At 64.9% G+C, this 22,957-nt stretch overlaps 5 protein-coding genes across 5 annotated transcripts; 3 read left to right on the top strand and 2 right to left on the bottom strand.

Moving 5' to 3' along the window:
* The first annotated feature begins 1,788 nt into the window (after positions 1-1,788).
* Positions 1,789-5,755, top strand: TXNIP (thioredoxin interacting protein). The gene is made up of 8 exons (XM_084276569.1): positions 1,789-2,145; positions 3,296-3,368; positions 3,453-3,600; positions 3,909-4,011; positions 4,126-4,382; positions 4,475-4,631; positions 4,754-4,902; positions 5,025-5,755. The coding sequence occupies exons 1-8, from the start codon at positions 1,896-1,898 to the stop codon at positions 5,058-5,060; spliced, it is 1,173 nt and encodes a 390-aa protein (XP_084132695.1). The 5' UTR covers positions 1,789-1,895; the 3' UTR covers positions 5,061-5,755.
* A 3,582-nt stretch (positions 5,756-9,337) lies between these two features.
* On the bottom strand, positions 9,338-11,602 carry POLR3GL (RNA polymerase III subunit GL). Its single transcript, XM_084276736.1, has 8 exons — positions 11,589-11,602; positions 11,061-11,203; positions 10,806-10,935; positions 10,583-10,651; positions 10,447-10,503; positions 10,257-10,330; positions 9,996-10,109; positions 9,338-9,912 (listed from the first exon to the last, which is right to left on the bottom strand). The coding sequence occupies exons 2-8, from the start codon at positions 11,178-11,180 to the stop codon at positions 9,826-9,828; spliced, it is 651 nt and encodes a 216-aa protein (XP_084132862.1). The 5' UTR covers positions 11,181-11,203; positions 11,589-11,602; the 3' UTR covers positions 9,338-9,825.
* A 1,503-nt stretch (positions 11,603-13,105) lies between these two features.
* ANKRD34A (ankyrin repeat domain 34A) lies at positions 13,106-14,470 on the top strand (the record flags this gene model as incomplete). The annotated part of the gene is made up of 1 exon (XM_084276976.1): positions 13,106-14,470. One exon carries the CDS (start codon positions 13,106-13,108, stop codon positions 14,468-14,470), a length of 1,365 nt encoding a protein of 454 aa, XP_084133102.1.
* Positions 14,471-16,129: 1,659 nt separating this feature from the next.
* Positions 16,130-17,560, top strand: LOC311202142 (gonadotropin-releasing hormone II receptor-like; the record flags this gene model as incomplete). The annotated part of the gene is made up of 3 exons (XM_084276687.1): positions 16,130-16,612; positions 16,750-16,954; positions 17,067-17,560. 3 exons carry the CDS (start codon positions 16,130-16,132, stop codon positions 17,558-17,560), a joined length of 1,182 nt encoding a protein of 393 aa, XP_084132813.1.
* Positions 17,561-17,976: 416 nt separating this feature from the next.
* On the bottom strand, positions 17,977-20,477 carry RBM8A (RNA binding motif protein 8A). Its single transcript, XM_084276788.1, has 7 exons — positions 20,344-20,477; positions 20,077-20,136; positions 19,793-19,870; positions 19,326-19,462; positions 18,896-19,032; positions 18,445-18,509; positions 17,977-18,279 (listed from the first exon to the last, which is right to left on the bottom strand). The coding sequence occupies exons 1-6, from the start codon at positions 20,408-20,410 to the stop codon at positions 18,464-18,466; spliced, it is 525 nt and encodes a 174-aa protein (XP_084132914.1). The 5' UTR covers positions 20,411-20,477; the 3' UTR covers positions 17,977-18,279; positions 18,445-18,463.
* Between the last annotated feature and the right edge of the window lie 2,480 nt (positions 20,478-22,957).

Genomic DNA, 22,957 nt, shown 5'->3' with positions numbered 1-22,957 from the left:
AGATTGGGGCTGTGAAACGTGCCTCAGACCGTAGCTTTGGCTCAGAGCACCTGCTCCCCTCTGCCACTGCTGGAACGTGTTTCACTGTCTGAAACCAAACAGCCACAGGCTGGATCCATCTTTCTTGGAAAGAGGGGTACCAATGGAAACCAGAGAGGGAGTGCACAAACAGCACCCCGGAAGGAATGCTGGGCGTAGAACCAAGCCAGGGGCTTTAGGATCAAATATCCCATCGCTGGCAAGGCTGGAGGGAGCTCTCCTCCTTTGGCCAGATTAGAACAAATTGGCAATTCTTTGTTCATCTGGCACTTAATTCTTTTTTCCTAGCGTGCCATGAGAGACAATGGGGCAAGCTTGCCAGGGCCAGAGGTTGCAGGAAACGGCTGGGTTCCTCCATGGTGTAGCTAATTGTTAAGTAATTCTCTCACAGTAGGGAAACTTGCCATACAGTTTGGCAGGGGAATAGTTTATGCCCCACGGTTTATCTGGCTGGTTTATCGGTTTATGCTAACAGGTGTGAATTGATTCAGGGAGGGGGGGGATAAAGGGGGGGGGGAAGGAGAAAGCAGGGTGAGTGCCAGAAACACAGAGACAAACAAGCTCCAAAGGACAAGGGAGACAACTCCCAACAACAACACATCCCTTTCCTCTCGGCTGGGGTGGGGAGAGCTCAGGGCCCCCGTTTGCCATTCCCGCTCTGGCTCCACAAACACATTGTTTTCCCATTTCCTCTGCTCCCCCTTGAGCTTTTCCTCAGTTTCCCCAAGGCAGCCAGGAGCTCCTGGCAGGGAGGAACATGTGCCCAGCAGAGATCCCCCACCTTGGGAAGGGAAACTGGAGGGTTTCTGGAAGCAAGAGCCGTCTGAGGGGAGGGGACAAGGGTGCCCACTGCCCCCAGTCCCAGCCAGCAGCAGGGAGGGCTTTGCCCGGGCTGAGCTCAGGCAGGACGCAGGTCAAGGTGCATCTTGTCGGCAGCACAACAACAACAACAACAACCAACCACTCCCCACCTCCATCACCATCATCAACACCAGCACCCGCCCCGCACTGTCTCGCCCTTCACCGGGTGTGCGGCCCCCAGCGAGGGGTGGGGGGGTGGGGTGGGGGGGGTTCCCGAGCAGGGTCCCCGAGACACGCAGGGCAGGCGGGCAGGGGGCTCCTGGTCCCCGGGGAGTCCCGGCGCTCGGCCCTTGCCCCCAGCCCGTTCTTCTCGGCCGCGGGGGTCCCGCAGCGCCGGGGGTGGAGGGAAACCGGGGTGGGGGGTCGGGGACCGGCCCCGGGTCGCTCTCATGATGGGAGAAAGAGAGACGGGGGGGGGGGGAGTATGGTGCGCTCCGGGGCCCCCCCAGGTCTTACCGGGCCCCCGGCCCCACCCTGAACCCCCCGGAACAGCCCCCCCCCCGCCCCCCCCCCGCCAGCCGCGCACCACGAGCAGCTCCGGCCCCCCCCCCTTCCCCGGCCCGAGAACATTACGTCCTGTACTCCGCTTGCCATTGGCCGCCCCCACCGCCTACCCTCGCTTCCCATTGGCGGCCCGCGCCGTCACTCCATCCCCCCTCCCACCCTCCTTCCCCTTGAACGCGCTCTCCGCTCTCCCTCACACGCCGTCCACGCTCCGCACCCCGCGCTCCGATTGGCCGGCGGGGCCGTAAACAAGGTGGCGGCGTCCAATGGGGTCGCTGATCACGCGAGTAGCACGCCCGGCCACGCGCCTTCGGCGTGGCGCTCCGGGCATCAACAAGAGTGGGCGGGGGGGGAAGGGCGGGGAACGGAGCCGATAAACGGGGCAGCCCGGGGCGGCCTCCCAGCACCGAGCAGAACCCAGCCGAGCCGTCGAGAGCTCAGCCCTCGCAGCGCCGTCCAGTCTCGCCTCGCCGCCTCCCAGCTCCGCAGCCATGGTGATGTTCAAGAAGCTGAAGACCTTCTCCGTGGCGTTCAGCGAGCCCGAGAAGGTCTATTGCAGCGGGGAGAAGGTGGTCGGCCAGGTGGTCGTGGAGGTGGCCGAAGCCACCCGCGTCACCGCCGTCAAGGTGTTGGCTTGCGGGGTGGCCAGAGTCAACTGGGTCAAGGGCCCGCAGCAGTGCCGGCAGGAGATGGAGTACCTGCGCTTCGAGGATGTGCTCAGCCTGGAGGACCAGCCCACGGGTGAGCGATGAGGAGGAGGAAGGGGCTTGGGGTTTGGGGGGGGTGTGGGGGGGAGGCTGGTCCCTGATGGGTTGTGGCGGCGCCGTGGGGAGAAGGGATCCAGCCAGGGAGGTGCGAAGTCAACTGAGCGCTGCTGAGCCCTGAGCAGAGCCTGGTTGGGCTGCCCGGTGGAGTTCGGGGAGCCCTGGGGTGCTGGGGTGGGTGCTGGGGCTCACATCAGGGTGTCAGGGTGGCGGGATGCAGCCCAGGGAGCAGCGAGCGCAAAGCCTCGCCCGAGATGTGGAGCTGGGCATGGAGAGTCCCCTTGGGCAGCCGCTGGGCTGGGCTGGCCCCAGGGAGGGTGAGAGACTGGGGCCTGGCAAAGCGTCCCGGGAGATGCTGAGCCCTGAGCAGAGCCTGGTTGGGCTGCCTGGTGGTATGCGAGGAGCCCTGGGGTGCTGGGGCTCACATCAGGGTGTCAGGACGCAGCCCAGGGAGCAGAGAGCGCAAAGCCTCGCCCGAGACGAGGAGTTGCTGCTGCTCCTGGGCATGGAGAGGCCCCTTGGGCAGCCGCTGGGCTGGGCTGGCCCCAGGGAGGATGAGAGACTGGGGCCTGGCAAAGCGTCCTGGGAGATGCTGAGCCCTGAGCAGAGCCTGGCTGGGCTGCTCGGTGGAGTTTGGGGAGCCCTGGGGTGCTGGGGCTCACATTAGGGTGTCAGGATGCAGCTCAGGGAGCAGCGAGCGCAAAGCCTCGCCCAAGACGAGGAGCTGCTGCTGCTCCTGGGCATGGAGAGTCCCCTTGGGCAGCCGCTGGGCTGGGCTGGCCCCAGGGAGGGGGAGAGACCAGGGCCTGGCAAAGCGTCCTGGGAGATAATGGGGTGACACGGCGTCGGGGCGAGGGCAGAGCCGCTCGGCGCTGCCCAGGGGGGAAGTGGAGTGTGGGGAGGTCACAGGGACCGTGCGGGCCCTGGCTTCGGGCAGGGATGTTGAGAGGAGAAGCCAGATGGCTGAGCTTGGGGGGCAGGTGAAGGCAGCTCTTGAACAGCTAACGCAGCTCAGGCCAAGCAGCACTTGGCTTCGTGGCTGCCTGTGTAAGGGCCACAACGGGTCCCACATAAAGACCAAACCCCAGAGCTTTGGCTAATGCTTCCCTTGGCCTTTCCTTTCCCAGATGAGGATGGCTCTGTAATCCTGAGACCTGGAAACACCTACGAGTACAAGTTTGGATTCGAGCTTCCCCAGGGGTGAGTATGAGATGAACAACTGCCTCCAAGTCGAATGGGAAAGTCTCCTGTTGCCACAGATCTAATGAGTGTCTCTCTGTGCAGGCCCCTGGGTACCTCCTTCAAGGGGAAGTATGGCTGTGTGGATTACTGGGTGAAGGCCTTCCTAGAGCGCCCGTCCTTGCCCACTCAGGAGATAAAGAAGCGCTTTGAGGTGATGGATCCCGTTGATGTGAACACTCCCGAATTGCTGGTAAGGTTCAGGTGTGGCAGGTGTTCCCAGGGGTCGGTGTGACCTTAGTCATTAAGGCTCCCCTAAGAGGCTTTATCGCTGGGTGTGGATTAAGTATTTAGTTCTTAAGAAGTCCTGGGTGCTTCTAGAGATTTCCAGCAAGAGGGATCAAGCGAGGCGCTTGTTCTGCTTGCCCATAGCTGTGAAGTGGCTCAGAGCCCATGGGGAACTTGGGAGTTCTTGTTGGAAAACAGAAGGGAGGAAGGAGAGGATGTGGGGCAGGAGCAATGGGCAGGTTTCACCTGGGTGACAGTCATGTTTCTTTGCAGTCTCCAGTTGCTGCCAAGAAGGAGAAGAAGGTGTCCTGTATGTTCATCCCTGACGGACGCGTGTCAGTCAGCGCTCAGATCGACAGGAAAGGGTTTTGTGAAGGTAAGAGGCTGTCCTCTCTGAGTTGGTGGGGTGGACAGGACCAGCTGAGCAGAGGGGAAGCTGAAATTGTGTGAGGGGACAAGCTCTGACTTTCCTAACGTGCTTGGTCCCCAGGTGATGAGATCTGCATCAACGCCGACTTCGAGAACACGTGCTCCCGCATCGTGGTGCCCAAGGCCGCCATCGTGGCCAAGCACACCTACCTGGCCAACGGGCAGACCAAGGTGTTCACCCAAAAACTCTCCTGTGTCCGAGGCAACCACATCATCTCAGGCATGTCTGAGTCCTGGCGTGGCAAAACCATCCGTGTCAAGAAGCTCAAACCATCCATCCTGGGCTGCAACATCCTGCGTGTGGAGTATTTCCTGCAGGTGAGGGGCTCGCGCTGCCGCCCGGCGCTCGGCTTTGTACCCCCCTCTGGGTTCCCCACATCCCTTAACTCCAGTTCTTGCTCCCCTCACAGATCTACGTCAGCGTCCCGGGCTCCAAGAAGATCATCTTGGAGCTGCCCCTGGTCATCGGCAGCCGCTCAGGCATCGGGAGCCGCAGCTCCAGCATGGCCAGTCAGACCAGTTCTGAAATGAGCTGGGTAGACTTGAACCTCCCTGATGCTCCAGAAGGTGAGTGACACCCCCTGCCCCAAATTTGTGGGGTGAAGACTGGGTTTACAGTGGGGTTTCAGGGCAGGGGGGGGGAACCCTAGGAGATGGCAGGGAGCTCACCATCCCTCTGTCCCTCGCAGCACCGCCGTGCTACCTGGACATTGTTCCTGAGGACCACCGCCTGGAGAGCCCCACCACCCCCCTCCTGGATGATACTGACAGTTTCGACAGCCCCATCTTCATGTACGCGCCCGAGTTCAAGTTCATGCCACCCCCCACCTACACAGAGGTGAGAAACAGGGCCAGGGGAGGCAGGAAGGGAGCAGGGGCAGGGTGGCTGTGAGGAGGAGGGGGGCTCTGTTGGGATTTGGGTGCAGGATTGCATCTCACTGGGCTCTTGGCTTCTTCCAGGTGGACCCCTGCGTCACCAACAACAACGTGCAGTGAGCGCCGGGGCAGGAGTTCCCTCTCCTGCTTTTTGGGGTTTGTTGCTTTCTTTTTATATCTGGACTCTGAACCTGCTGCCATGAAGGACTCAGCTGAAGGACTCAGAGCAGCAGCAGCATGGAGCCGGGAGCCAGAGAGCCCCCCGGGGATGCCGCAGGAGGAGCGGCCGCGTGTTGGCGGCACAGGCTCCGCTCGGCGGGTGTGGAACAGGCGGTGAAGGTGTCTTGAGCGTTGTGTGGCCTCAGTGTGTGAGAAGAAAACCCCAGTGGGGGCTGTGAGGGAAGGGGTGGGGGGGGATGGCTTTGGACCTGCCTTAACAACCCAACAAACCAAATCCACTCTCCACGTACCGAGGTGCTGGAGCAGAACCTGGCGGGGGAATCGGAGCAGAGCAGGGGTCACGGCCTCCCAAAAACGTGCCAACTGCCCCAAACTGAAGTGGTGTAGAGTGGTGCAGCCGTGTCCTTGCCCCAGCGGTGCCGTCCTGGGGGCCAACTGTGCCCCATTGTCTTGGTGTGTGCAGAGGGGGGGGGACACCCCAGCCCCTCTTGGGTGGCGTCAGGGCACTTTGTGGCTGCCTTGGGTGCCTGTCCCACCGCTGTGCCGGTTGGTGCTCCCTCTGCCCACCTCTCCCAAGGGCTGATTTCCCCTTTTCTACTGTTTTTGTATTTGGGGTTTGGGGGGTGGGGGGTGGGGGGAGAAGTAGAGTCTTATTTTGTACTAAGGGTGATGTTTGTAATAAAGAGAATGTAGATGGTTGGAGGAGAGTCCTGGTCTTCATTGGGGGGATGGGGGAGGCTGCGGGGGGCAGGCTGGAACCCCAGCACCCACTGTGAGGTGATGGGGGTGAGGGTGGGGGGGTCCCACCTCATTAATAGGCTGAGCTAAGGGGGAGCAGAGAAGAGTTTTCAGACTCCTGTTACCCCCAGGGCGCTCTGCACCCCTCTGTGGGTTCAGCTGAGGGGTTTCAGGGTGGCCCCCAAAGCCCATGGGGAGCTGGGGCTGAGCCCCAGGGGTGGGAGAAAGCCAGAACGTGTGGGAAAGCAGCACTGGGGAACAGCGTCACCCGTTGAGGTGGGGAGGGGAAACTGAGGCACCGCTGGGCCTTTCCAAAGCGTGAGGTTGGCACCTTCCTGCGGCTCTGCTGTGGTTACAGTGGTATCGGTGTCCCCTTTTTGAGGGATGTAGGTGAAAGTTAATGGAAAAAGGGAGAGGGTGGGGATGGTGGGCTCGGCTCCATCACCCCTCCCCGACTTGGCAGGCACCCCAACACCTGGCTGCTCCCTCCTGGGTTTGGGGGGGGGCTGCATTGAGCCCCTGCTGCAGCACAGGGGCTGTGAGCAGAGCCCTGAGGCAGCAGCAGCACTCCCAGTGCCTCCATATACAAACCCACCGTGCCTCAGTTTCCCTGTCCCAGCACTGACGCCTGTTCCACCCCCTCTGGACCCCCTTTTCCCCCCCCCACCCCACCCTTATCTCCCCGTTGCCGGCGCGGCGCTGGCTCGGCACGTCCCGGCCTTATCACCGTGGAGCCGGTGTCGCAGCCCGTGCCAGGCCTGGGGAGCCTGACCACGGTCCAAGGGGGTGAGCGGAGCCCCAGTGCTGGGGTGCAACACCATGGGGGGGGGTATGACACCCCCATTCCCCTCCTGATGCTGCTCCCAGCAGGGCCCCCCCATCACCGTGTTCAGCCCAGCAACCCCAATCCCTTCCTTCCCCAGGAGTGTGATGCTCAGTGGGACCCCCCCACACACACCCCAAACCCTCCAGGACCCCCCCCTCCCCACTTCCCCTGCCCCCCCTGCCCCCCCCGTGACTCAGTTTCCCCTCCTGGGAACAGGCCAGGGCTGAGCTGCCAGCCCTGTGGCGGGGTGCCTGGGCCCCCCCCCAAGTGGGTGAAGGGTCAGGCCTGCTCCAGCCCAAGTTTGGGCACAAAGAGCTGAGCTGGGGGGGGGGGGGGAGCTGCCCTGGATACCCTACAGCACCCCCAGGGCTGTGTCTTCCCCACAGGCAGCCCCCCCCCTCCCCCCCCAAACCTCCCCCACCTCATTTTACAGCCTCAATTAAGTAATTTAGAGAAGTTTCCCAGCACCGGGCACCACCCCCCCACCCCCCCCCACTTCCCCCCCCCCCAGCCCTTCCCCAGCTCCCTGGGGTATTTTCAGCCTGTTTTTGTCCTTCCTCCTGCCTGGGGAGAGGGGGGGATGGAAGGGGGGGTGGGGGTATTTCTGTTGCACCCCCAGCCGGGGTGATGGGCGGCCTGGGGGGGGGGGCGAGGGAGGGGGGGTGTGTCTGTGTGTCCCCCCCCCCCAGAGCTCCTGGCTTGGGGCCTGCTCAGGCCTCCCACCACCGTGCCCAACTGGGACAAAGGTCCCAGTAAAAACTGGGGCATCTGGGGGGGGTTGGGGAGCAGCAAGCACCCCTCCTACCCCCCCTACCCAGGGATGGGGGTGTCCCTAGAGGGGTGCAGAGCCCGGACTGGGGAGGGGTGGGGGGGGTGGGGGGGGTGGGGGTGGCGTTAGGACCCCTCGTTCCCCCCCACAGCCTACCCTGACACCCCAACACCCCCCGCAGCGCAACCAGGATGTGGGGTGCCCTAAACATCCCCCCCCCCATCCCCAGGAAGCCGCCCCAACCTCCCCCCCCCCCCTTCCCCACCCCCGGTCTCTGCGCGGGGGGGGAGGGGGGGGGTAAAAATAGCTGCGGCGCGGCGGGAGCACGAGCAGCCCACGCGCCGGCCGCGTGCGCCCAGCGCGAGAGGAGAAGGAGGGGGGGGGGGGAGCCCGCACGCGCCGGGGAAACTGAGGCACAAGCCCGGCCGGTGGCTGGGGGGGGGGAACAAACAGCCCCCCCCCCCCCCCCCCCCAAACCCCTCCATCCCCCGACTCCAGGCGCTGGGGATCGACACCCCACCCCCCACCCCCGGTTTGTTCCTGAGGGTGCGGCCGGACCCTTCCCGGGGGGGGGGTGGGGGGTTGGGGGTCTCGCTGCCGCCCACCCTCTCGCTCTGGGGGTCCTTTCTCGACCCTATGGGAGCCCCTGGGGGGGGGGGGTGGGTGGGAAATCACCTCCTGGAGCTCCCTGGGACACTTCTGCTTGCGGGGGGGGGGGCACAGGGGGGGCTGTGGCCGGAAGGCTGGGGGGGTGGGGGGGGTGGAGGGGGGGGTGTTGGTTCTGCTGAGCTGCTGCTTTTGTTGGATTTTTGTTTATTCTTTAATTAGCCGGAGATTGAGCCCAGCCCGGGGCTGGGGGGGGGTTGTGGCGCTTCCCATCACATGAGGATCCCGTGCACGGCCCCCCCTCCCTCCCCTCCAGCCCTGCCTTGTCCTTTCCTTGCTCCCTCCACCTGCACAAAACACCTTCCCCCCCCTCCACCCCCCCGCCCAAGAAATCACCTTTCCCCCACCCAGCAGCTTTCCTCGCTGCCGGTGCATGCAATGAGTTTGGCAGGGCTCAGCCCAGCACTCAATCCCTGCCCTAAGTGTGTGTGTGGGGGGGGTCCTGGGGGACCCACGAGATGTGGGGGGTATTAGGGGGGGGTCAAACCCCACTGCCCACCCCCCGGCTCCCTAGGAAAGCACAAACCTTCCCCTGCCAGGCTGGAGCAGGGCCCAACCCTGCACCCCACCTCGCTGGAGCCCAACACCACAGGGGCTAAGCCAGGCTGGGGAAACCCTGGGTGGGTGGGGGTCTGGGTGCCCCCCCCACTCCCCCCTCTCTGAACAGCCTCAAGCTGCTGCCAGAGCCCAGGGAGAGTGTGAACAGGGTGCTGCTGCACCCCCAGAGCTGGGGATCCGCACCCCCCACCCAGGGGGTGCCACGTGCCCGCCCCACACGTGCCCGGGGGTGGGTGTGGGGTGCCTGAGCCTGGGGAAATGGGGGTGCCAGGGCAGAAAATTGGGTGCTGGGGTGGAAAAGCGGATGCCCCCGGGCACCGGTGCCACCCAGTGATCCCCAGTCATGGCTGGGGGGGGGATATGCACAGGGATGACACACCCAACCAGCTGCTCCCTGCACCCATGGGTGCACCCAGCCCCCCGGCAGCCCCCCCCCCACCTCACCCCATAGGGTCAGGGCATGGTCTGATCGGCTCACGAGACCCAGAGAGTGACAATCAGCCTTGGCAAGCGACCCTACAACAACAAACCTCCCCTACCCAGCACAGGGGTGGGGATGGGAAGGGGGGGGCTGGGTGACAGTCTGAGGACCCCACTGACACCCCCCCACCCCCCCACCCCAAATCCCTGAGGAGTTTGAAGCCACAGCCCAAGACCAGCTGGAAAGACAGAAATGAGCTTTAATCCACCCAAAATGGTTAAAAATCCCCAGTGTTAAAAAGCTGCCACAGAAATGGGGGGGGGGACAGGGACTGGGGGGGCTCCCAGCACCCCTAAAACCTCCTCCCAAATAGACAATCCCACCCGCCGCTGGTTTGGGGACAAGGCTGGGGGGGGGGGTCATGTGCTGTTCTCCCCCACCCTAAACACCCCCCCCCGAGAACTCCCCAAGTTGGGGGGGGTTGGGGGTGGGAAGTGGGGTGTCCCTGAACCCCCCCCCTCCCCAGCACCCCCAGGGGTGAGGGGAGTTGGGGGGGGGGTGGGGGGGAAACCCGACCTTTGGGTGCTGCAGACGGAGCACAAGTGCCACCTGCAGGCTGAGGGGGGGGGCGCAGGGACCCTGCAGCGGGGGGGGGTCAGGCCAGGGGATGCTGGTGTCCTGGGGGTACAGTGGGGTCCGGGGGGGGGCAGGACAGTGCGGGGGGGGGTCAGTACACCGCCTCGTCCATGTTGTCATCACTGTCGGCACCGAAGTCCTCGCCGTTGTCGAAGTAGGACATGATGTAATCGGTCTCCTGGGGGGGTGTCAGGGGGTCATCCCAGCACCCCAATGTGCCCAGCACCCTCCCTAGGGTCCCATTGGGATGCTCCCCCCTACCTCTTCGTGCTCCTCTTCGTCGTACTCCTCTTCCTCCTCTTCCTTCCCCTCTTCTTCTTCCTCCTTCTCCTCTTCCTCCTCCGACGTCACCTCCTCCTCCTTCTTCTCCAGGCTCTGGGAGTTGAGGGAATGTCCTGCACCATTTCCCAGGGTGGGGGGGACGGACAGACAACCCCCAAATCCAACAGTCACCCTAGTGAGACCCCCCCCACCACCACCACCACTGGGAGAGGGCGATGGCCAAGCCTTCAGCCTCGTTACCTCCAGTTTCTTAATGGTCTCCTCCTTGTCGAGCGCGACCCGCTGCTTGCACTTGGGGAGGAGGATGGTGGTCCCTGTGCAGGACAAGGGTGGGGAGGGGGTGGCATCACCTGCCAGGGTGGGGGTCAGAGCCCTGCCCTATGGTGGGGACAAGGGGGGGGGGACAGGGAGAGGGGGGGGACACACTCACGGCCTTTGCGCAGCCGCCGCACCCGGATCTTCAGCTCTCGTGGCAGCCGGCGCCAGTCTGGGGGGCAGAGTAAGGGGCTGGCTGGGTGGCCCCTCAACCCAAACCCCAGCCCCCCCTGGCCCCCCCAGCCCCACACCTGGGTTCCAGTCGATGGCGCTGTCCACAGGGCTGGAGAGCTGGTACTTGTCTGAGTAGCGCTCGATATCTTGGGGGGGGGGGCAACAAAGGGGTGTCGGTGGGGTGTGGGGGGCACAGGGGACACCTCATTCCCTTCCCTGCCCTTAGAAAGGGGTGCAGGAGGAAGGGAGGGGTGGGGAGGGGGAGCACACATTGCCCCCCACCTTACCCCCCCCCAATACCTCTCCGGGGCGCCCCGGGCTTGACGAAGTAGGGGAGGTTCTTCATGGCCCCCCGCAGCTCCTGCTTCAGCGCCAGCATGTACTCGCCCTCCTCCCCCCCCGGCAGCGGGGCCGCCCGGTGCTCCAGGGGCTGGGGATGGAGGGGGGTGTGTGTCACAAGTGTGCTGAGTGCGCCAGGCCTCAGCCGCGCTCAGCTGCTCTTAGGGGGGGCGACACCCCACCCCCCCCCCCCCCCCCCACTCCCAAAGGACTTACCGGGAAGAGAGGGGACGGCTGGAGCGTGGGGGGGGGCAACGCGTCCCCTTTCCCGATGCCCACCGCCTCCACGTTGAAAGTCATCTGGCCGCGGCCCCGCCCCCGGCCTCGGCCCGCCATGGCTGGGGGGGGCCGGGGGGGCGCTGGAGGGGGCGAGGGGGGTGGGGGGGTAAATTGGGGTCACGGAGCATCCCCCACGCCCCCTCTCCGCCCCTCCCTGCGCTGGGGACGGCACCTCGGGGCGAGGGGGCAGCGGGACGCGGGGTACACGGTGGGGGGGGGGGGGAGGGGGTAACGGGGGACACGATGGGGGGGGGTCACGGCCCCGGGACACGGCGGCGACACCCGGGGCAGCCCCCCCAGCCCGCCCCGTTCTCCCGGCCGAGCCTGGAGCCGCCGCCACCCCCCCCTGCCGCAGCGGGGCTGAGCCCTGAGGCCGCGGCGCTGCCCCCCGCCCCGCTGTGCCCGGTGGGGGACTGGGGGGGGGTCCCGGGGTCCCGGTCCCGGGGTTCCCGTCCCGGTACTCACACCGCGCATGCGCACCAGCTCCACGTGTGTCCGGCTCCGCGGCGCGCCCAGGCAACGGTGGGGAAGGGGCGGGGCCTGAGCGCCAGCGCCGCGCTGATTCGCGGGAGGAGAAGCCAATCAGAGAGGAGGGGAGGAAAGGGGGCGGGGCGTCGGGACGGGGGGAATGAATGAATGACGGAGTGACTGAATGAATGGGGCTGGGCCGGGGGGCGGGAGAGGGGCTCAGAGGCGACCTCCACACGGCCCCCCCCGTCACACAGCGCCGCCGCCTCAGCCCCCCCAGCGTTGCGTTGCCCCCCGGGGGGACTCCCCCAGCCCCCGGCTGTGTTCTGCCTCCCCCCCCGCCCCTCCCCGACCCCTGCGCCGTGACACCCCCCCCACCCCCACCCACCCCCCCCCGCACTGAGCCGGGCCCCGTGGCCGTTCCCTCCCCCCCCGCACCCCCCGCGCAGGCAGCTCGGCGCAGCGGGTTCGTTTCTGGCTGCGCCGCCGGGTGATTCATCCCGGTCCAGCCCTCCCCGCGCCAGCAGCTGCCAAAAATAGCGATGCGGGGCGGGGGGGGACTCTCCAAATAACACCCCCCCCCCCGCCTCTCCCCCCCGCTACGCCGGCGGCGGGTCGGGATGGCGGCCGCCGGGCGAGGTACCCGACGCGTCCATCCCCGGGGCATCTGGGACCGGGACCAGTCGCGGGGGGACACCGCGCTGCGGTTACCATGGTAACAGAGGACGGGATGGAGGGCTGGGGGAGAGAGGGGCTGGGGCGGGGGGTCCCCTGTCTGACGCGACACGGTGCAGCCCCCATGCCGGGCCCAGGTTCGGTGGCAGCCGGTGTAGTGCTGTTGGGGTGTGGGGGGGACTGGCAGCTGGGCGGCGGAACTGGGGGGAACTGGGAGGGTCGGTGGTTTCTCCCCCGTTTTTCTGGCTGGTCAGAGAGCTGAGGAGCAGGATGAGCTGCGGTCGCCATGGGAACCGTGCAGGGATGCAGGAGAGCATTGGGGTACCGGCAGGGGTGCGGGAGGGGGGTGCAGGACAAGATGGATGTGGGAAGGAAGGGGGAGACAGGCAGGGATGCAAAAGGGGTACGGGGGAGATACGGGCAGGGGGTACAGGCAGGGTGGTGAGGAGCACGATGAGGGGGCGCAGGAAGAGGATTTGGGGAAGTGTGGGAGGGGAGAGAGGTGGGGGGCAGCTGGAGTATGGGGGTACAGGCTGGGGAACGGGCAGCAGCACTGGGCTGTGGCAGGGGGACGCGGGTGGGGGACGGTGCTGGCCCAGTCCAAAGGCAGAGGCAAAGGCCTGGGATGCTCAGAGCACCGCGGGCTGCGCCGTGACAGCTGCTGCCATTGGCGGGAACCATCCCCATGTGGTACCCAGCTGAGGGGGAAACTGAGGCAGGGAGCTGGGACTGCCCCACCCCGAGGGGGCTTCAACGGCCACCGTGTCCCGTTGCAGTGAGTGGGTGACGCTCCCAGACCAGCACCCCCGTCTGCCATCCCTGCTGCCGTAAGCGCCGCGATGCCCAGCCCCGTCCGCCGTCCTCCCGGTGCCGCCGGGCCCCCTGGTTTAACCATGTTGCCAGCGGACGGTTCGGCGCTGCTGCGAGCCGTGGCACAGGGCAAGTTTCGTCTCACCCGGCTCCTGTTGGAAGGGGGAGCCTACATCAACGAGGGCAACGCTGCCGGGCAGACGCCGTTGATGGCTGCGTGCCAGGCCGGCTACGCCGACCCTCTGGAGCAGCCCCGTATGGTGAGGTACCTCCTGGAAAACGGCGCTGATCCCAACATCCCTGATAAGACAGGCAAGACAGCGTTGATGCACGCCTGCGCCGAGCGCGCCGGCCCGGCGGTGGCCACCGTTTTGTTGGCTCATGGTGCCGATCCCAGCGCCCGCGATTACGCCGGAGCCTCCGCTTTGGTCTACGCCATTAACCGGGGCGACCGGGAGACGTTGCAGGTGCTGCTGGATGCCTGCAAAGCCCAAGGGAAGGAGGTGATCATCATCACCACCGACACCTCGCCCTCGGGTACCAAAACCACGCGGCAATACCTGAACTCGCCGCCTTCGCCAGGGCTGGAGGAGAAACGCTCGCCAGCGCTGTGCATGTCGCCCTCCGACATCGAGGTGCGGACGGCGGCTTCGCCAGCCGGCAGCGAGAAGGAAGAGGAGAGGGACGTCTTCTGCTTCCCGCCGCCGCCGCCACCGGCACCGGTGGCTGCTGTGCCGGAGCCACCCCGTGCCCGTGGGCGGCCGCTGAAGCGCCTCAATTCGGAGCCCTGGGGCTTGGTGGCCCCAGGAACGGAGGGGACACGGGGACCCCCTGAGCGTTTGGTGGTGGGGATGGAGGGGCTGAGCCTAGGTGGGCGTCCGCGACGGCACAGCGTGGAAGGCCGGGAGGCGGCGGGGCTGCTGGGAGCCACCTGGGCTGAGCGGGTTCCTCCCGGTTGCCCGCAGCCGTTGGCGCGCCGGAACACGGCCCCTGAAACGGCACGGGTCAAACCATCTCGCTGGGAGCCCCCTGAAACAGAGGGGCACCCCTGGGCTGGCTCACCACCTCCATCGCCGGAGCGAGGCCGGCGCTGTGCCGCGTCGGCCATGCCGCTGCCAGCCGCCGAGTCCCCGCAGGCCGCCTGCCGCCGCCCGCCCGGTTTGCTGGAGCGTCGCGGCTCCGGCACCCTCCTGCTGGAGCCCTTGGCCCCGGGGAGGGCCAGCTTCTTGCCCCCTCTGCACCCCGGCCCGCATCCCCCCGGCCCCAGGGGCCCCCTGGCCCCTGGCTCGCCCAAGGGACGCCGCAAGCTGCTGCGCCGGCACTCGATGCAGACAGAGGAGATGAGGCAGTTGGCCAACTTCCAGAGCAGCGCGGCCCCGGAGCCGGGCAGTTAGGGGTCCCCTCATGCACACGTGTCATGTCTCCCCATCACGGCTGGGTCCCTCACTCAGTGTTTTTGGGATCCCCCCCACCATCCCCTTCCTGTGATGGGACCACCCTGGGTGGCTGCTCCATCCCTGCCTGGCTGCTCTGATGTCAGCGTGTGGCCTCCCCGTGCAGGCAGTGGCAGTGTTCACTCTGAACCCTACTGATGGCCGCAGGCACTGCAGTTCTTCCATTCCTGCCAAAACTTTGCACGACCCCAAATTCCTTCAGGAGCTGGAGTGTGTCAACTAACCCCCCCCACCCCACCCCCCCCCACCCCGGGCTGTCCTGCATCTTCCTCTGCTCCCTCCTCATCCTCCCAGCAGTGCTTCTCCCTATAGACCTTGGTGGCAGCTGTTGGCTGCCCGACCTGCCCCCGGTTTGGGGGCTCCCATGTCCTTGCTGGTGTGCTGGGTGCTGGGTGCTGTGAGCAATAACAGGCGCTGGACCCCCAGGTCCTTGGACGGTCCCTCCCGGGGTGGGGTGGGGGGGGTCTCCCCCGTTTTCTTTTGGGGTGCAGGGGGGTCCCAGCTGTCGGTGTCCTGGTGAATAAAGTCCCCAACACAGCTCAGCCCCTCCGAGTGTCCAGGCACATCTGGGCGCCGGCACATCTGGCAAGGGGACCCTGACCGCTGCAGATGCGGGGGGGGGGGGAGGGGAGGGGGTGGGCAGCAGCTTTGGTCCCCCCGGGGACACAGTGGGGGGGGGGCCCAGCATCGGGGCGCAATCGCAGCCGTGGGGGTGACTGGCAGGGACCCCCATGGCGGGGACAGAGGGGCCGGGCCGGGCCGGGCCGGTGCCGCAGCGGGAGGTTGGGCTGTGCCCGGTGCGGCGGCACCGGCTGCGGCAAGTGCGGCCGGGCAGCGCTGCAGAGCGGTACCGCACCGGGGGGGGCTGCGGGGCGAGGCGGGGGGGGGACGGGACGTGCCGGGGCTGGGGGCTGCTGGGGGAGGGGGGAATTGCCGCGGGGGCTGCGGGGGGGGCTCCTGGGGGGCAATGCCGGGGCTGAGGGGGAGGGGAACTTGGGAACGCTGCCGGGGCTGGAGGCCGGGGGAGGGGTTGGGGTGCTGCTGGAACCGACTTTGGGGGAGGGGGGGGGGACATACGCGGCAGCCCTAGGACGGCCCGGCCCCCCCCCCCCCCAACTCTCCCCTCCCATCCTCGGCTGCCACAGCGCAGAGGGAGGACAGGCTGGGGAGGGGCCAGGCACAGGACCCCCAGCATCCCCCCACCCCCCCCCCGGCGACAGGGATTTTCTAACCCCCGCAGGGTCACTGCCCGGGAGAGGAGGAGGAAGGAGGAGGAAGGACACCCGGACACCCCCTCCTCACTGCCCAGGGGTGCTGAGGGGCGAGCTGCACCCCCACCCCCCCCTCTGCTCTTGGTGCTGGGGGGTCCTCGGGGACAGGAGGGACAGGAGAAGGACCCATCCCTGCCTGGGACACAGGAGGGGACCTGGGTGGGCACCACACAGCTCTGGGGTTCCCCCCCACCCCTTCAGGCCACGACCAGACACAACTCAGGGCAGGGAATCGCGACAGGATGTTCAACATCACCGCGTCCGGCTGTGGGGCTGAAGCCCAACAGGTCCCCGGGCTCCCAGCGCTGCCGCCGCGGCTGCCGCCGGCATGAACCTCACCAGGCCGGTGGGCAACAGCAGCCGCGGCGGCGAGGAAGGCGTCCCGCTGCCCACCTTCTCCGCCGCCGCCAAGGTGCGGGTGGGGGTCACCTGCCTCCTCTTCCTCTCCTCCGCTTGCTGCAACGGGGCCGTGCTCTGGTCGGCGGCCCGAGCGCCGCGGCGGCGCCCACCGCGCGTCCGGGTGCTGATGGCCAACCTGGCAGTGGCCGATCTGCTGGTGACGGTGGTGGTGATGCCGCTGGACGCCGCCTGGAACGTCACCGTGCAGTGGTACGGGGGGGACGCGGCGTGCCGGGCGCTCATGTTCCTCAAGCTGGCCACCATGTACGCGTCGGCCTTCGTCACCGTCGTCATCGCGTTGGACCGGCACGCCGCCATCGTGACGCCCTTGGCGGTGGGGAGCGCCGAGAGGAGGAACAAGGCGATGCTGTGCGCGGCGTGGGCGCTCAGCGCCGTGCTGGCTCTGCCCCAGGTGGGGTCGCGGGGAGAGCTGGGAGGGGACACCACTGCCACCTCCACGGGGAAAGGGAGGGGTGGGTTGGGGAGGAAGAAGGAGGAGGGAGGAGGAGGAAGAGGGACGCTGACCCCTCTCCCCAACCCCTTTCGCAGGCGTTCGTGTTCCGCACGGTGAGCCGGTCGCGGCCGCGGCGCTTCGTGCAGTGCGCGACGGTGGGCAGCTTCGCGGCGCACTGGCAGGAGACGCTTTACAACATGTTCACCTTCTCCTGCCTCTTCCTCCTGCCCCTGCTCGTCATGGTGCTGTGCTACGGCCGCATCCTCGCCGCCATCTCCGGCAGGATGAAGGACGCCGGCGGTGAGCGCCCGTCCCCGCCCTGGCGCTGCTGGGTTCTTCACCAAGCCCTGGGGTGACACCAATCCCTACCCCTCCTCTCTCTTTCCCTTCCCACTCCCCCCCCCCACCTCAGTCTCCTCCCGGGAGATCCAGCTCCGCCGCTCCTACAACAACATCCCCCGGGCCAGGATGCGCACGCTCAAGATGTCCATCGTCATCGTCCTGACCTTCGTCGTCTGCTGGACACCATACTACCTCCTCGGCCTCTGGTACTGGTTCTCCCCTGAGATGCTGACGCGGGGGAAGGTGCCGCCATCCCTCAGCCACATCCTCTTCCTCTTCGGCCTCTTCAACACGTGCCTGGATCCGCTGGTCTACGGGCTCTTCACGGTGCATTTCCGTAGGGAGATGCGGCGTGCCTGTCGCTGCGGCCGACGCCGGCACCAGCAGGAGGTTGCGTCCACCCTCACCGGGTCTTTCCGGGTCTCCATCACGGTTGGACCGACCAGGAGACCCGGGGGTAACCCAGGAGAATCCGAAAAGCATGAGCTGGGGGTGATGGCGGGAGCAGCTCCGGCAGGACGGAGGTGTGAGTCGTGCCAGAGGACGGTGGAGAGTTTCATGTGAGGGTGAGGCCAGGCTGGGCCCAGGGCAGAGCATAGGGGAACCCCCCAAAAGTGGGTTTTGGGGGAGACAGGAGGGTTCTGCCCCACCCACACACCTGCTGCCAATAAATCCTGATGCTTTTCCCAGCAGGAGCCGGGCGGCTTCAACCCGGAGCCGGGGAGTGAATTCAAACTGTGCCCCTTCCCCTGCGCCGGGGGGAGCAGAACCCCCTCCCCACTCTAATGGGGAACAGCACAGCTCAATAAAACCATCCCTTCCACACGCTGCTTTAAGGAAAAAAAACACCTTTTTCCCCCCAATGACTCAGTTTCTCCAACGCCAGTGCTGAGAGCAGCAGCTCCAGCACTGCCATCAGCTTGGCTTTAGGCAACTGAAGGTCAGCAGAGGGGCAGGAAGGGGACTGGGCTCAGTTACAGCTTCTCAGAACGTTTAATTACAGACACGTAACGAGGGGACACTCTTAACACAACACTGGAGTCATTAGAAAAGCCAACTTCACTTGCAAAGGTAAAACCACCAGCAGAAACCCCTCGGGAGGTGTAAGGAACGGCTGCCTGGGGCAGAGAAAACTCCTCTCCAAATAAAAGAAGAGCATCCAGAAGGTTGGGCTGCTCAGAGATGGGCCAAACCGGGTGAAAACGGCACAGTTTGGGACGTAACCGGGCCCGGGGGGCTGTGTGAAAACAACCCCCCAGCCTGCAGGCCTGGCGTGTTCTTCCCTGGAAACAAGAACACCTTGTGCCAAAGGAAGAGAAGAGACCGAGTGTTTGAGGCCTCTGGCTGTTCCTCAAACGTCCCCAAAGGTCCCAAGCCCCACCCCTGCCCCTTCTTCCCCCTCCCAGTTCCCCCCCTTTCCCTCCCCCCAGTTTGGAATTGGAACGCACGGGTAGGAATAAGGCTCCATCATCGGCGTCTCCTGTCCGGGCTGCGGCTCCGTCGGCGCCCGCCCCTGGAAGAGAAAGGGGGTGTCTGAATTTCTAGGCCCTGGGGGGATGTGACGTCACAGCGCTCTGCGTCGGGGTGATGTCATCAGCGGATGAGTGATGTCATCGAGCCAGAGAGCTCAGCGTTAGGAGTTCTAAAGGGGTGTGATGGGCGCAACCGCCGGGCAAGGTGGGTGTGGGTAAAACCCCACAGCGGCCACCGGGCCGGGGGACAGGGGGTGACAAATGGGGACACCAGGAGCAACGGGCACAGGGAAGCTGTGGACACCCCGTCCCTGGGATGGATCGTGGTCAGGTTGGATGGGGCTCTGAGCAGCCCGGGCCAGCAGCAGAAGGTCCCTGTGTGGCCTCCAGCACCGCCACGCCGAGGTCTCGCCCGCGCCGCGCTCACCTCCTCTTCCCCTTGGGAGGCCCTCGCACGAAGCACCAGTCCACGCTGATGGGCTGCCCCATCAGCTCCTGCCCGTTCAGCCCCTCCATGGCCGCCTGCGCCTCTTTATAGGTCTCGTACTCCACCAGGGTGTATCCCTAGAGAGACAGGAGGGGATGGGGAGCGTGAGCCGCAGCGGCTTCCGGCCGAGGGGGAAGCAGCAAGGGGCTGGACACAGGGACAGACACCCCCCCCCATGAGGCTTTTTATCCTGCCTGCAGCCAAGAAAGCTGGGGGGAGGGAAGCACAGGGCTGTGGTGTGATGTGTCCCAGCCGCTGCCTCGTGGACAAGGCCCTTCACCACCCCGTTAAGTCAAAGGAGGCGGGGAAGGTGGCGGGGGGGGGGTGGGGGGGTGGGGAAGCGCAGCCCGTGCCGAGCGCCCGCTCCCACCTTCAGGTAGCCCGTCCGTCTGTCCAGGTTCAGGTGGATGTTCTTGATCTCGCCGTACTCGGCGAACTTGTCGTGGATGTCTTCTTCCGTCGCCTCCTCGTGAACCCCCGTGACGAAGAGAATCCAGCCCTCCACCGCTGCGGCGCCGAAGGGCCAGAGTCACACTGAGCACAGGGCGCTCAGCCCCGGCCTGTGCCCCTCCTCGGGGTCACTGTATGTCCCCAAGGGCTGTTAAACCTCATCCCGTTGATCCCAGCCCATGGGTGCAGCTTGGACAGGTCCCTCTGAAGCCCCCCTCACCCCCCACACCCACCCACCCACCCGCCCTCAGGCAGATGGCTGCGTCCTCCCAGCTCAGTGTTGGCTGTAAACTGACTGAGGGACCATTCGCTCTTCTCAGCCAGCTGAAGCCAGATCCAGGCAGTGCAGGGAAAGGCCCCACACTGCCCCATGCCTGTGATACTCACACCTCTGCGGGCCGGGCTCGTCGCCGTCCTGCTCCACGCTGTCGTAGTCCTCCCGCACGCGGGCACGCGAGCCTTCCTCTGAGCAGGGCCAAGGGGAGAGAAACAGGCCGCTGGTGCCATCGCCCAGGAGCACAGCAGGGCCCCGGGGAGCCGCAGGGCACGTCGAGCTCCCTGAGGCACCGGCGGGGCATCGAGCCCCACCGCCCTCCGGGGGCTGGGGCCCGAGTGCCCGACCTCAGCCCAGGGGCCGAGGGGCCATGGGGCTGGGGCAGGAGGGGCCTCACCTGAGCCGAAGCCTCGTCCCTTTCGCTTCTTGGCCTTCTCCTTCAGCTTGTGGATGCTCTCTGAGGGCGAGAGGGGGGGTTGGAGCGGCGAGGAGCACCCGGTCAGGGCAGGCCGGTGTCCCCGGCCCACCTCCCCCCCCACCCCGCCGAGAGGGGGAACCGGAGCGGGACTGCGCCGGGTCCGGGGCCCCAGGGGAGGAGGCGGGACACCCAAGGGAAGAGCGGCCGGGCCGGTGAGGCCCGGGCCATCAGGGAAAAGCCCCTCACCGTCGCCATCCTCATCCATGGCGAAGTCCTCGCCTCCCGCCTCATGCAGATCCAGCACGTCCGCCATCTTGCCGCTCTCACCGCCACCGCCGCCGCCGCCGCGCTGGACGCCGGGAAACGCGCCGGAAAGCGCCGCCGCCATCTTGGGAAGGTCAAAGCGGCTCGTCCCGCCCGCGCCGCCATCTGCGGGGGGTGGGGGGGGGGGGGTGGAAGCGCCTCCAATCCTGAGGAGGTCGGGCCGGGCCGGGCCTGCCGCCATCTTGGGAAGGGCGGGGACACACACACAAGGCCCAACCCCCCCCCCAGCCCTGAACTGGGTCGTACTGGGGACCCCATTGCCAGCGCCTGTCCCGGCGCTGGGGGAGGGCCCGGGGGAGAGGGGCGGGCAGGCGGCCCGGCTGCCGCTTCCCGAGGGGGAGAGGAGGCAGCAGGGCCACCCACAGGCCCGTGTGGGAACCGTGCACCGAGCATGACAGGGACTTACCCTGGGGGGGGTTTATCCCTGCGAGGGATTTATCCCTTGGGGGGTGGATTTACCCCTTGGGGGGAGGGATTTATCCCATGGTAGGACAGATCTATTTATCCCTTAAGGAGTGGGATTTATCCCATGGTAGGACAGATCTATTTACCCCTTGAGGGGTGGGATTTATCCCATGGTAGGATAGATCTATTTATCCCTTAGGGAGTGGGATTTATCCCATGGTAGGATAGATCTATTTATCCCTTGAGGGGGATGGATTTATCCCATGGTAGGATAGATCTATTTATCCCTTGGGGGGTGGGATTTATCCTTTAGGCTTTGCCACTCCGGAGAACATCCCGTTTGCCTGCTGAGGGAACCTGCCCTGGTCAGGCCCCACCTGGAGTGTTGTGGCCAGTTCTGGGCTCCCTGGGATAAAAAGGACAGGGATCTCCTGGAGAGAGTCCAGAGAAGGGCTACGGAGATGATGAAGGGCCTGGAGCATCTCCCCTGTGAGGAGAGGCTGAGTGAGCTGGGGCTGTTCAGTCTTGAGAAGAGAAGACTAAGGAGGATCTAATTAAAGTTTATAATTATCTGAAGCAGGGGATGCAGGGGGAATCAGCCAGCCCCTTTTCAGTGTCTGTGGGGATAGGACAAGGGGCAATGGCTGCAAGTTGGAGCACAGGGAGTTCTGCACCAACATGGGGAAGAACTTTTCCCCAGTGAGGGTGAGGGAGCCCTGGGACAGGCTGCCCAGGGGGTGTGGAGTCTCCTTCTCTGGAGAGATTCCAGCCCTGTCTGGACACCGACCTGTGTGACCTGTCCCAGGGACCCTGCTTTGGCAGGGGGTTGGTCCCCATGAGCTCTGGAGGTCCCTTCCAACCCCTACAATTCTATGATTCATCTTCACCCCTTTCCAAGCAGAGACTGACCCCCCAGTGCCCAAATTGCCAAAGAATACAAGCCAAGGAATATCAACTTCTTTTCCACCAGCCATGAGGAAGGGAAACACCCTCATCCTCCCCAAATTGCTCACCAGGCTGCTGGACAACCCAGCAACACAGGGCAGGATGGCAGAGAGTTTGGCTGGAGCCATCCCCAACCCTGACACACAAAACCCTCCTACCCACCTGAAAATAACAGGAAAAAAGACCCCAAAAAGCAGCAAAAAGCAGTGAGGAATCCTGCCCAGTGGGGCACAAATAGCCAAGGGCTGAGTTCTTTTAGGAGTTCACCTCTCTGGGAGATTTTACCCTGGGATCCATCACCGTTTCACACAAGGGAAGGTGAAGCTGTCGAGGCTCAACACTTCTCCTGGAGGAAGGGATTAAAATTAAATCCAAATACCAGGTCTAAGTATTACCAATCTGTTAAAAAAACAACAAAACACCCAACAAACTCACCAGGTAACTCCACAGCATTTAGGTTTATAAAGGAGTTAAACATGAATAGTGTCGTGTAAAGAGACTGTGTATAAAAAAATAGATCAAAAAACCCCAAACCAGGCTCGTTAGGAGAAGAATACAAAACTAGAATAGCTACAGATAATGCAATTTGTCTTAAATCTCCATCTGAAAACAAAGATTATTGCTCAAATATGCTCCTGCAGAGAAAGGGAGGGTGGGGGGGGGGGAAAAGAACCAGAGGAAGCTGAGAGCTGCCCCAGAGAAAGAAGAAATTCCATCTGCCTTTGAGTTCTGTTCCCACCAAGATGCTGCCAGATCTTCTGGGAAATTAGGAAAGGAGAGGAATTACCTCAAGTGAGCCCTGACTGTGGCCTTGAGGTTTTCTGTCAGAAAGGGCAGTGTTTAAACTCTCCCCATCACCCAGACTTAGTACCAATGTGTATGGAGAGAGGGGGGAACTGGTTGGTTTTTTGGTACCACACTGAAGGATTTTTGGTGCTGTTACAGGGAGGGGAACATGGGGAACACTGACACCCCAACTGCTCTCCCCTCCTTGTTTTACCCAGCCCAAAGCTGGGTGCTGGAATTAGAAAGACCCCTTAAATTTGGTGAGAGAGGCCAAGCAGAGTCAAGACTAAATTCTAGTCTGAGCTTTAGCTGCTTGGGGCCAGAGCTCTGGTTTAAAAGGATTAAGCTCAATTCCAGGGAACAAAGGATTAAACAAAGGCTTGTATGGCAAGGAGGGAAG

Source organism: Gallinula chloropus (assembly GCF_964237585.1).
Source record: "Gallinula chloropus genome assembly, chromosome: 29".
Classification (NCBI taxonomy): Eukaryota; Metazoa; Chordata; class Aves; order Gruiformes; family Rallidae; genus Gallinula; species Gallinula chloropus.
Note: the sequence above shows the minus strand (reverse complement) of the source record. Positions and strands in the feature narration are given on the sequence as shown.